Source organism: Rhinolophus sinicus, linkage group LG02, assembly GCF_036562045.2.
Source record: "Rhinolophus sinicus isolate RSC01 linkage group LG02, ASM3656204v1, whole genome shotgun sequence".
NCBI classification, from domain to species: domain Eukaryota; kingdom Metazoa; phylum Chordata; class Mammalia; order Chiroptera; family Rhinolophidae; genus Rhinolophus; species Rhinolophus sinicus.
Genome location: NC_133752.1, coordinates 157,983,958 through 157,997,651, shown reverse-complemented (window position 1 = coordinate 157,997,651; position 13,694 = coordinate 157,983,958). Strand labels below are relative to the sequence as shown.

At 37.0% G+C, this 13,694-nt stretch overlaps 1 protein-coding gene across 1 annotated transcript in view; it reads right to left on the bottom strand.

Moving 5' to 3' along the window:
• Positions 1-12,508, bottom strand: part of LOC141570120 (sucrase-isomaltase, intestinal-like) — an 81,054-nt gene extending 68,546 nt beyond the window's left edge. The window contains exons 1-4 of the mRNA XM_074325837.1: positions 12,434-12,508; positions 9,705-10,224; positions 6,971-7,073; positions 6,617-6,765 (exon numbers count right to left, since the gene is read on the bottom strand). Of these exons, the coding sequence (XP_074181938.1) occupies positions 6,617-6,765; positions 6,971-7,073; positions 9,705-10,224; positions 12,434-12,506 (845 nt within the window). The 5' untranslated portion in view covers positions 12,507-12,508. The remainder of the gene's footprint in view (positions 1-6,616; positions 6,766-6,970; positions 7,074-9,704; positions 10,225-12,433) is intronic.
• Positions 12,509-13,694: the final 1,186 nt, after the last annotated feature.

Below are 13,694 nucleotides of genomic sequence, written 5' to 3'. Positions count from 1 at the left end.
GGAAAAAAAGAGTTGGTCTAGGCAAGATATATATTTTTGGATATATGAGTAGATGGTGGAATTCCAATCACATGTATTACAATTGATATTGTTAAGTACACATTCCATAGCACCTTCAAACACATTATTCCTAATACTCAATATGCAAAGCTGCAAGGATGACATTCCCATTTATTACAAACTGATATCTGATATTGGTGTGTTCAAACCCATTTTTAGAAAAGCTATTGGTATGAGATAGACTTTTAGAAGCCATCTTTTGTAATTCAAAATAGAAAGATCTCCCTAGAACTTCAAAAGAATCATCAATGGCACTACTGCATCCTTACCTCACCCCCAAAACGATCTCTTTAATACTTTTTAAAGAAATAATTTTCTAACTCAGGATTTGTGTTGTAAAATAGAAATAAGCCTTTTCACTAACAAACCATTAAAACTGCTGTGTAGCTCTTAAAAATGAATATGTCCTCATATAGTTGGTATCAAATATCTGACAGAAGAGTGAATGGAGGGAAGAGAGACTTCTTGAATACTATGCCCTGGAGGGATGATTAAAATAGAATGTTTCTACCTGAGTTAGATCAGTTCCTACAAAGACCACAAGGCCAGTATTTGATGAGTCAGACATGATTGAAGAAAACAGGGTAACAGGGAAGGACTCTTCCTTCACCACCTCTACTTCCCTGTTTCTCTATTGATGGGGCTCAGGACACATTAACCCAAAATATGGCACTGAATATCTCAAGCTGAAAGAATTTGGAAAAATGGCAAAAGCAGGAAGGTCACTCCACCCTCCTCCCCTTCACCCTTCTTCCCTGAACTGGGTCTTAAATCTCCCACGTGAAAGGTGTCCTCCCTGTGCCAAAGGAAAGAAGACATTCTTATAACTAGAGACAGGGAATTAGGGGCTGAGAAATCTACATAAACAAATCTTATTAAACTGCCCCTTAATTTCCTAGCTACTCCTTCACCATTTCCTACCCCTAGTCCCAACCCCTTGGTCTTCGTCAATTCTTCACAAACTTACTGTCTCTTTGTTTAAAAGGTACACAAGCTTCCTGCTCTGGTCACTTCTTCAGGTCTTCATTCTCTTATGAAATCTCCCATTACATGTGCAAATTCAATAAAATGTGTCTGCCTTTCTCCTGTTAATCTGTCTTTATGAGTTTACTTCTCAGACCCAGCCAGGGACCCTGCGAGGGTTAAGGAAAACTCTTTCTCCCCTGCGCTGCGTATGAACTGTGTACTGATACGAATTATAAAATCATTTCCTAATTCCTCCTTGTACTTCCTGCCATACCAGTCTTTTTACAACCAGAAGATATCCAGTCTTTTTATTCTTCTGTGCCGTTCTTATGTAGTTCTCTTAAACAAAAAAGGCTTCACTGCAACCAACCCACTCCTCCTTGAAGTCTTAGCTCATTCTTCCTGTCAGAATTTAAATCTCCATTTACAGTCCTCATACCTTCCTTTTACATTTCTTTCATTCCCCCAGCTGTCCTAGTTAGCCCTTTGGCCAATAGGTAGTATATCCTTTATTCCTCCTTATTCCCAGTAACAAACACCAAGTGAATGTTGAGAAAATATTATGTTTTCTAGATACTTGAAGAAAACACAAGGTGCAGCAAAATGTAATGAGTCTATATTATGGGAAAAGTTTTATACAGCGTGATAGGAAACTCAATCCTTCCACTCTCCCTTGGGTGCATGCCAACTGTCAGATCCCTGGAGAAAGCCCTCCCTACAAAGCTGTCTAGTGGGAGTAGGTGAGGAAATAAAGGACATATTTACCACAAACACAGATTGCAGCACACACCAGAGCATTGGGAGTGGGGCAACTGGGCTTCACAGGCTCCTATCCAGCGACAGGGGGTTTTAAAGCAACGCTCACCCCCTTGGCTTCTACAACCAGACCTCAGGCAGCTAGGACATTTTCCTAAAAGGTGGAATGAAAGGCAAAACGCCCTGACTGCCCTTTTTAGCCCTCAGTCTAAATGCATAGGACCCCAACATGTGTTGCTAAGCAATTGGAAAAGAATTTGGTTTTAAATCTAGAGCAGCCACCAAGTCGATTGTTTTATGCCCATGTGCTCCAAGTCGACCTTCTCGTCTGTCATGATGGATGAACTGCCTGTGTTCCTCAGATTAACTCCTCCAGGGAGTCACTGGACTCCAGCCTTTCTCTACTTTTTTCTCACACCATCTTGTATATCAAAATATAAACACGTTGTTATTTTTCTCATCTTAAGGGGAAAAATAAAGCCTTGCATGCTCTTTCCTGACCTCCTTTCACTCCATTTCGCTCTTTCTTAAAATTAAATTTTCCGAAAGAGTGGGTTATTCTCAGTCTTTCCCATTTCTCTCCCTATTCTCACTTGAAGATACACCTCTCAGGCCTTCACCTCCACAAAATTCTACTGGAACTGCTCTTGTCAAAATGAACAATGAGCTCTAGGGATCCACTGTGCAACACTGTACCTGCAGTCAATAACAATGCATTGTACATTTAAATATCCGTTAAGATTTTTAGGTCTCATGTTAAGTGTTCTTACGACAATAAAAATATTTTTTTAAAGATGAGCAATGAACTATGTTGCTATAACCCCTATTCAATTCTCCGTCTTCATCTGATTTAATCTATCCGCAACATTTAATGGAATTGTTCACAACCTCTTTTCTGAGACAATTTTTGCATTCTCTTCAGTTTGGATGAGACTCCCTATTTCTCTAATCTCAATCTAATTGTGTCTTGCTACTTCTCAGCATGTCTAAAATGTCCTTGCAGAATAATGGCCAATTATTCACTGATAGTTACTTATTGAACATATACTATGTGTTCCAAAAATGTGAAAATGCTAAAATGAACCAGACATTGATTCTGCCATAAAGGAAATTAAAATCCAGAAGGAGAGGTTAAATAGTAAGGTAAAATGGATATGATGTAAAATATAATATAGGATTTTAAAGAAAAGTACAGAATTGGTTCTCCTTAAGTGAAAAAGAAAGAGCGATTACGTCCATGTATAACACTTAGGCAAATTTTATGAAGAAAGTAGAATTATGTAAGGGAAGAATTTTGATAAGCAGAGGCAGGAGAGAAAGACATTCAAGAAAGAGGACATAGTTTGAATAAATGTGGAAAGGAAGAAAAGTTTAGGGTGGGTCCCAGAAATAGCAAGCCAGTAGCCCAGTTTGGCTAGAAGTAGGACCCATAGAGGACACTGGGAAATTTAGATGGAGTGTGGAAGTGTGAAATAAGTTTTGAACATTGTAAGGCTGAAGGACTAGCTCAATGATAAAGTCCCTGTTGTCCGAAAGAAAACTGACAACATGGAATTGGAGTGAGTCAAAGCTTGAAATGGAGACTTAGAGACATGCAGACTAGAGGTGGCCAGAAAAGTCATGGCATTCTCAAGGAAGAAAGTATAGGCAAGAGAGATGAGGAGTAAAGGTGAAATTATCGAAGATTATTTTTGTGTGTGGCTTTCTCAACACATATAAGTTTGGAACTTTCAGTATATTCGAGTTCACAATTAATCAGTATATCACAAATATCTATTGAGCACCAATGTGTTGGGGATTCTGTGTTGGGGATGCTGAAGTGAAATAAATAGATGAATTCCTTCCCTCACGGATCATTTGTTCTAGTAGACGATAGTGTACACATAAAACAAACAAACATATTCATAAGAAAGTGTCAAGTATTGATAAGAAGAAAAAATATGTGCCTATGATAAAGGGTGAAGGAGAATGAGTCTGCTTTTTAACTATCTAATAAAACAATATCTACCATTTATAGGGAACACAGCTTTGCCTATATTACTTCATTCAAGACTTAGTAAAATCCATCTTTACAGAAAAATAAGCTAGACTTAGAGAATTTAAGTTACTTTCCTGATTTTATACAGCAACCAAATGGGAAAGCAGAGATTTAGACCCAGGTTCATCAAACCCAAAAACTACACTCTCGACTACAGTGAATGTTTTCTTTCTAAATGTTTGCTTTATCCCTGATAAGGTTATACTATCACTTCCAGGTTCTGTAAGGCATGTGCTTGAGCTGGTTTTCCTTCTTTGATTGTGAGCTTGTTACCCCTACTTCTCTTTTACCCTGCCCTCTGTGACCGAGGAAGGACATGCAGCTGAGAGTCAGCTCTTTAAGGTTATTGTATCAGTTTTCTAATGCTATGTATCATACCACCTCAAAACTTAGTGACTTAAAACATTAATAGTGTCTTATTCCTCACAACTGCCAGGGCAGTTCTTCTGCCGCTCTTGCTTGGGATTACTCACGTAGTTGCAGTCATTTGGGGGGTTGGCTGGGGCTGATTAATCTGGGACCTCAGCCAAAATGGCTGGCATAGGTGGGATAACTGCGCTTCTCTTTCCACATGGCCTTTCATCCCATGCTTCTGCATATGGTGCAGAAGTGTTCCAAGGACATGAGAGTGAAATCTGTAAGACCTCTTAAGGCTGGGGATCAGAAATCAAACAACAGCTATTCTGCCACGTTACTTCTATTATCTCTAGCAAGTTACAGGGCCCCAGAGTCCAGGGATTCTACTACTTGATGGGAGAAGCTGAAAAGGATTTATAGCTACTTTCAATCCACTATATATTACCTTCTGGCAACAGTTATTTACATTCCACCCACATGCAAATACAGTTGTCCCTCCTAAGATCTTCCAAAGATTCAACCCATTATAACATCATCCATAATCTCAAGATCATGGTGAGGCTCCTCAGGTGCAGTTCCTCAAGTGCAGTCCCCTTGTTCCAAGGCCCACCCCAACACAAACACAGCATACATGATTGAACAATGATAGGAGAATTGGAGGCATCATTCTTAACCAAAAAGGGAAAGAATAGGAAGCACACAGCAATCTCTAGTCCATAGCAATTCTGAAATCCACCCAGGCCACACTGTCAGGGTCTCCTACTATGGGGTGAAACGTGTTCTAATCACACACTGGTCAATCTTTACCTAAGCCCATTTCTTTCTTTGGGAATGTTTTGATGGACTAGAGGGACTGAGGATGAGAAACTGTTTTATATTCCAACCAGCAAATACAGAGCTCTTTACGTTTTTTTCTAAATTCTGCTTAAAAACTGTATTGTTACTTATTTAGTTTATTTCTCTCTTCCTATAACTTATATACAGTTAAAAGAGGTCAATTAATGTTTTTCAAAATTATGCCTGGAAATCTCCTTTGTCAGATATGCAAGTTCATTAGATATGTTTTCTAGCTTCCAAATTATTGTAGGCAAAGGTACAAAGCACAGGTAGCCATCTTTTCAGCTTCCATTAACAGTTTGCTCACCATCCCACCAGGCTTTGCTAACAAACTTTTCACCATTTTTCCAGCCTCTGCTTGTCATTGGGTCCCAAAGCCAATGATAAATGATATATTTTTCTGTTACCCATAACACCCCATTTCTAAAGAGTGCATATTTGTTACTCTAAAGAGTAACAAATATTCTCTATTAGCTGTCAATTTCTACATTCCAAAACACCCCAAAATTTAGTGTTACTATTTAGTGGGCAATGATTCTGGTCTTAAATGTAATATAGGCATAAATTGGGATTGGTGAGCTTGTGCTCAGAAAGGAAGTAGCTGTCACCTTGGGGTTGTATGGTAGAAGAGGGCCTCACACTTTAAGCTGACAGACTCCCCTGGAATGTCTAGAATAAGTGAAATGGCTGGGTCTCTCTTTCGATGTAGCCTTTTATCACAAGATGGTAGAAACAGTCCAAGAGGCTGAGCAAGGAAGCTGTAAGTGCTCTTGAGGCCAGATCTTGGAAGTACATGTCATTTCCTTTGCATGCTATTGGCCAAAGCATGACACAGGACAAGCTCAGAATCAAGAGGTGAGGAAACAGACTCTACCTCTTGACCAGGATAAGCTGTAAAGTATTTGTGGTCATTTTTAATCCACCATAGTTAGGAACTCAGTGTGGCTTCATGGAATAAAGATGGCTAACTGGGCTGCATAAACATTAAAAGCTGTGGCACTTTCATCTGAGTTATTGAACTAAGGGTAGCTTTACTTTCTGAATAGGCATAACCACATTGTAATTCATGTTAATCCAAGGCCATATAGTGAAAGGAATTGAAGGTTCAGGATGACATAGATATACTTGGAAATTCAAAGCAAAATTTGGCACTATAGTCTTTTGCATAATGACAACAAGGCTCAAATTAATAAAAAATAATCAATACTACTTTGGATTATTAAGTATGTGTTTTTTATTATCATAATGCTCAAAAACAACATCACTGATTAATAGTAAAGACAGTAAAATAACAGCTGATATTAACTGAACGTGTACCATGTACCAATTCAACTAAATTCATATTTTGAAAGAGAACACAGAATTGTAAAACTGTAAATAGCTTACAATTCAATTCCTTATAATTCAATTCTCCTGAATACACAATTTAACAAGAAGTTAAATGAAACATTTTTCCTACCCTACCCTAAAACATAGCTTTAGGTTAAACTTCATATTTCTAATATTCTAAGCTTGCTAATACCATTATCTTCCATAATTTCTCCAAGCATGTGTTGTTTTTAAGGACAAAACCAAGAGAATCTTAACGTAAATAGTACTTACAGTACTGTTCTTGTCCTCTTTCTTATTATTCTGAATTGAAGGACTGGATTATCTACAAATTCAATGTCATAGTTGGGGTCAATAGACAAATTTGAAGAAGGTTCAATACTGAGTGGAACTTCAAATCGTTTATTGTTGGGATCATAAATCTAAAACAGTTTGGATAGAATAAAGCGTATATTAATTTTTTAATCATCGAATTACAATGTCACCCATAAGTGAAATGGGAAATTGTAGTTACGTCCAGAGTAAGATATATTATGAGGTACTTAATTAAATAGTGTTACAGCATTTAAAACTTGCCATTAATAAGTTTTGTATTCATGAAAAATACCGACCATTAGTTATACTTACCTTAAATCGGAGCCGATCCTCAGTATGAAATTCTATATCCATTACAACTGGGGAAATATCATTTCCAAAGAGGGATATAGAGTCACGTTTGTTTAATGTCAACCTGTAAGATAAATACATTTTATTAGCCCAAATAAAGCATATTTATTTTTACAAATGAGTGGAATTCCTCAGGTAAAAAGAATATTGATAAGCAGGTAGATAAACCACTTACCCTAACAAGGAAAAGAAAATTAAGATAAGAAATGTTTTACTAAGAGCAGAGACACTGAGGAGTAGATCTGAAACACTGGAACAGTAATAAGGAAAATCCACTAATTTCCTTGCCAGTACATCTCTAAGAATAGGAAAAACTGCAACAACAAAATTAAAAGAAAAAAAAAAGATGGACAACTGACTTAATTGCTATTGATACAATCTAGTAGAAGGAAATAATAAACCCAAGTTTTTTCCTTAGTCATGTTCAGTCAGGATGGCTGTCAATGACTTCTAAAAACCAGGCTTAGAAGTAATCCATGGGCAGTCATGTGCCCAAAGCTCTGGGCACAGCTCCTCTCCTCCTAGTTCTGTCCTTCCTCTTTACTCTGCAAATATATGTCTAACTACCACACACATCCCAGCTATTACCCTGTTTCCCCCAAAATAAGACCCAGCCGGACAATCAGCACTAATGCGTCTTTTGGAGCAAAAATTAATATAAGACCGGCTCTTATATCGTATCATATCATATAGCATAGCATAGCATAGCATAGCATATCATATCATATAAGACCAGGTCTTATAGTAAAATAGGACTGAGTCTTATATTAATTTTTGCCCCAAAAGACACATTAGAGCTGATTGTTCCACTAGGTCTTTTGGGGAAACACGGTAGAAGCCCCAATTCAATACCACCATCACCCACTCCAACCAACCCCTCCAATGTTAGATTCAAGGAGAGAAGCCCATTTCCTCAGGTAAATTCTTGGTTAGGTAACCATTTTTGGTCTAGCATAGAGAAGCACCACTTACTGACATGGTTTTGCTGTGGAACATTCTTTCCTGATTTACAAAGAATCCATAAATATTTGGAAGTTGTATAAATTCAGCAAGCAAAATTATCTGATGGTCAAACTGAGACATAAAGAGATCTCCCAGGCCCAGAGTTAAGTAAAAGTCTGGGCACACACTACAAATAAGCGAAAAGGCAGACCAGAGAGTGAAGACACTGACATTTGAAGTCTTCATGAATTGCCCAGAGTGCTTCTGCTTCTCTTGCAATTCCTCTTTCTGACTCAGTTCCCAGTCTCAGAGTTTAATACAGTTATAATTTAATTTATCTGATTTTTATTTTATTTTATTCAATTTTATGGTTCATTGCTCTTACTCATCCTGAGTTCTTCTTATTTTAAGTTCAGATTTTAATCTGTATTCAAAACATTTCCCATAATGGTCTCTGCTAAAATCTGTAAAACCTTACCAAGGGCAAATTTAAAATAAGAGAAAATAGCATCTAATGTAAGTTAGCTCAATCAAGTTTTATTTTTGAGCCCATAAAATAGCCTGGTGTCTTTGATGCAGAGCACCTTCAGGTCCAGAAGCAATAAAAATAAAATGTAATGATTTTTTTTTCCTCTTCTTCAATTTGAAACTCATTATATTTCTGAAACTCCCTTTTCCCACCCTGACATAAACCAGTGCCTCTCAGCCCAGACCTCACCCTTCTGCTTCTAGCTAGTGTCTCGACAGTCATTTCTTGTCTTTGTCTTTAAAGAGGATGGGCCTCCAAATCCCTACTCCTAAGCATCATCATTCAATTTTATATCATTGCCGGGTAAGAAATGTGACTGGAAAACACATTTTGACACGATTTTCAAGCCCTGGTCTTGCAATGTAAAAGGGAAATAGCTCATAAATTCCAAATAGAAATTGAGGTAAAATCAACTTTCACAGCACTTTGCTGAGCTCCGAGTAAGTAAATGCCATCATTTTACACATTCCATACATTGCCCAGAAAAGTCTCTTCAAACTCAAGATCTAGTCTCTAAAAATTGGCACAAGAATAAAAATTGTTAAGTGAGACTTGATCCATAAAATCTGGCTTTTCTCTTAAGAATCTTGACTAAAGGAAAATGACTATTCCTTTTTCCTTAATAAAGTTAAACATCATTTGGAATTGAGTTATTTTTGTACTTACGAGAGTAAGTACTCTGATGATGTTAAAGCATCATTTCTTATGTTCTACAATAGTTGCTGTTCAGGGCAATTGTTCATTCTAAGTTTCTATATCATTTCACAGAAAATTAAGTACTGTATCATGCTTCACAAAAAGATATACAACAAAAAGGAGAACAGGCTTCTTTCTAAAAGATTTATACGATAGCATAAAAGACAAGAGCTTTATCAGAGCCCAACTTGTTTGTAACGAATTATTCCAGCACACAAAATAATGAGTCTTTCTGGCTCTTTGGCAGGGTGCACAAAACTGATTGAGAAACAAGCAAGACAGATGTAACCTATTCTTCAGTAGGGGAGTTGTGACAGTTATTTAGAAGTAAAACTGATTAGAAAGCAAAAAGCCATGTATTTTAGGCTTTTTGATTCACCGTGAAGGCTCAGAGTTCTCAGGATACAGCAAATAAAAATAGAACGTAATCTCTGAGGTTATAGATATGTGTACCAAACAAACCAATGAGGCCAGATCAGAAATTTTAGATGGTAGAAGTGATTATTAAAAGTTCTAGAAAATATATACCTCCATCCTAGAGCTGTTTTCTGAGGTGAACCTCTCATAGTGTAGCCATATGGCCCATCAGCTGGGTAAAAGCACCAGGGAACATTGGCAACAGTTGTAGAACACCAGAAGCAGCCTTTAGCTTCACAGATCTCTTGAGTAGCATCTGGTTGAGGATGGCAATCAATGCGCTTCTGAATGGGAAATCTCGCGGCACAAGTAGCCTCTTCTTTAGAGGTGTAGAAGCAAAATGGCGCGGTGGTGTTCTCAGAGGCACACCACTGGCATCCCCGGCTTATACACTCAGCTTCACTTGCCCCTGACTCTGGATGACAGTCAATCCGTTGGGAGTCAAGTACGATAGAACACAAATCAACCTTCTCAAAACACCAAGGCATGTCTGGGGTTTTCAATGGAGACCAGCAGCAATTCCTGGCCAGACAACTGGCTTCGGAAGCTCCAGGATCAGGATGACAGTCTTTACGAAGATGGGGGGCTAGAGATGCTAAGCATGAGCTTGAGCTAACAGGCTGGACTAGACCTAAACCAAGAAGGAAAACAGGGCAAAGTAAATGCAAAGATATCTAGAAAACATAGCTACTATCAAGACACTTTGGTAGAACTTAAAAAACAAAGCTCTATCACAGTGCTAAGAGTATGAGGGAAGAGTTGGCGGATATTAAACAGTATTATAAATTTGTCAGCCTAGACAAAGGAAAGCCAAAAATCCTGTCCCTTAAAAATGCAGCATTCCTAATAGTGATCAATTGTATCATTCCTAACAGTCTTAGCATGCACATTCTTTATTTTCTCCACAATCTGAGATGTTTACTCATCATCATCTAAATGTTAACAAATGGATTCGACAAAGGTCAATATAATTGCCTTTTCTGTTTGCTATATATTCCTTCATTTATAATTTATACACTGGATAACAGTTGTCAGTCCTTTAACAATAATAGTTCACAAATGTCTACACATTTCCTCTAAATTAAGTAGATGTTATGTGTATGTTACATCCAGTTGCACCAACTCCCACTCCTGGTGACCCTATGAATGAGTGACATCTACAATGTCCTGTCCTCAATAGCCCTGCTCAGCTCCTGTAGACTCATGCCTATGGCTTCTTTGATTTTTGTATCACATTATATTCATGTATATATCTTATAATATTGTTTAAATTCACCATAATTTTGAAATTATGGTAGTTTTGATACCAGGTCCTGGATCTTATTATAAAGATCTTATTATAAAATGCATTAATAAAGAAGCACATATATTAGTGTACCACAAATTTAAAAAAAACATTTGATAAGAATTTTTCCCAATAATTAGTTTCACCTGCAATACTGTGTATTTTATTTTATGCATTTAAAAATTATTCTAAGAAAGGGATGCTATACTTCACCAGGCTACCCATAGGCACACACTGTGATGCACACAGGCACACACCCACTCAAATACACAAATGTTCAGGACCCTCCAAAACTGTATGTACCCGCCCACCACCAGGGAAAATATCACATATGCCCCAGAGCATGGAAATCGCAGTTAGACCCCTGCTCTGTATCACATGATTGAATTGGTCCTTACAATTTTCCCCCTTACAATTTTCCACAATACCAATACCAACTCCAACAAATAGAAAATGCCATTATCTCACTTTTGTTTCTCAAAACTCCAGCCAAGCAAATAATATCATTAAATGAACAACTACAGGCATAGATATCTAGGCATCATCCTTGCTTATCCTCAATAGTGTGTCAGATCACGCTGTATTTGAGTTATTATTTGATCTATCTTTCTGTCTCTTGAGCTCCCCATTGAATTTCTCCCTCTTGTCACTGAAGGTCTCATCACTGTCCCTCTGCCCTTCCAGTGTTCTCCTTCCTTATTCTGCTCAGACTGTAGGACTTGCTCCTAGGGCCACCCATGGCTCTGATACCTTGGAAGCTGTATAACTTTAGATAGAACTTTTTTAAGCTTTAGCTCCATTAGATTTAAAATAACAATGATAAAGCTTAGTTTTTAAGTTCTGAGCTAAGTCCCTCTTCTGATTACTAAGCTAATATAGAATATACAGTAATATATAATATGTAGATATTGTGGCTAAGGTCTTAGACTGACCCTAGAGCCACACTATCTGGTTCAAATCTCAGTTCTCATACTTACTAGCTATGTCCTGGGACAAAGTATTTTACCTCACTATGCTGCAGTGTTTTCATCTGCAGAACAGGAATGGAAATGGAACCTGCCTCAGGGATTTTGAGAAGTTAAATCAGTTAATACACGTAAATACTGATAATCAGCAGCTAGTACATATCTCTTGGTATGCTAGCTGTTGTTTTATATATATAGATAGATACACACATATATATATATATATATATATATATATATATATATATATACACACATATATATGTATACACATATATATATTCTGCTAGGCAGTATATAATATGTATGTATACAATTATATCTATATATAGTGTGCTAGGCAGCATATAATACATATATATGTGTGTGTGTGTGTGTGTATATATATATATATATATACAGCCTAGCACAATAAATTGGCATACACTAAAAATACTTAATTGTTATTATTAATAAATAGGAAATCCATCAAGGACAAGAGCTATTTAATTAAAAATTAGATAAGTTGATTTACTGTTTTTGTTTTTTGTATTAAGCTTTAATTAAAAATGTGTTAAAGGAAAAAAATGATCAAAAGGTAAGTTACTTACCTGCTAGAATCATGGAACAAAAACAGAGGAGTCTTAAGGCCTTCATGGTCCCAGAAAAGTGAATCTTGTTCATGGCATGCAATATAGTTATACCTGAAAATTTGAATAAATAATTTTGGCCTTGAGTTTTTTTCTACAGAGCAATGAAGCCAAGATTTCTTGAAAGTCTTCCCACAAGATTACTAGTGGCTGGCACTACTGCATAATGAAAAGACATGAGATTAGCACACAGGTGGCCTGAAGTTTAATCTAGCTCTCAGTTGGCTGTGGTAGCTGGATGTGTTATTTAACATCTATGAGTCAAGGTTTCTTCACCTGTAAAATGGATATAATGCCTGCTCTGCCTATTTCATGGGGTCAGAATGAAGATTACAGTTATAACATTACCGTACACATCAAACGTCAGTGAAAAGTCAGCTTCTCATCTCACTCACCTAGGTCCCTTGACCTACTGACAGAATTAAGAACTAGGTAAGAGAAATTGAAAATGAATTATAGTTTTTTTTCTTTCCAAACTTTAAAATTTCCAGTTCTATGTGTATTTTAAGCTATTCTTAATTGACCCAAAATTTCAATAACTGCACTTTGGGGGTCAGCATAACAGAGTTGGGAAAAAGAGTTTATTAGATGACAACTCAGGTTGACTAAAGTCACCAGATTTTATAACCCATCAAAATCCAACAATGAATAGTCATCCTACCTGTAAGCAAATGGGCAACTCCATATGTGGTGACATTTAGGAAGGTTATCTTCTAATGTTCTTTTCATTCACAAACAATACAAAGAATGATAATTTATCTCCCAACCAGAAAGTATCAGCTTTACGGTTATAAGAGCTAGGACTTATATTTTTACTGGAAGTAATTTTAAATTAAGAAAGTGGAAAGAAAAAGTTTAAACTGTTTTCTAAGTGGAAAGGAAGGATTCTGGGAAGAGAAGTCAAAAGACCTTCCACTAGTTCATCTACACTAATTGATTGGATTAGTTAATTATCAGCAGGGGAAGCTTAAGATCTAATGAGAAGAGAGAGGAAAGAGGGGCAGCTAAAATCAAAGTGAAAGACACAAGAGAGGAAGAAAGCAAAGATAAACTCATCTCTCACACTTTTCCAAAACAATCTCTTAATCACCTTAAGTGGGAAACCGAATCTGTTGGCAAATATAGTGATACTTCCACTGGTAGGTAGCTTCCCAAGAACTCAGTTCCTTGTAATAAATTCTGCCTGGACACAGCGGAATTCAGAATGCAATAAAGGAGTTCA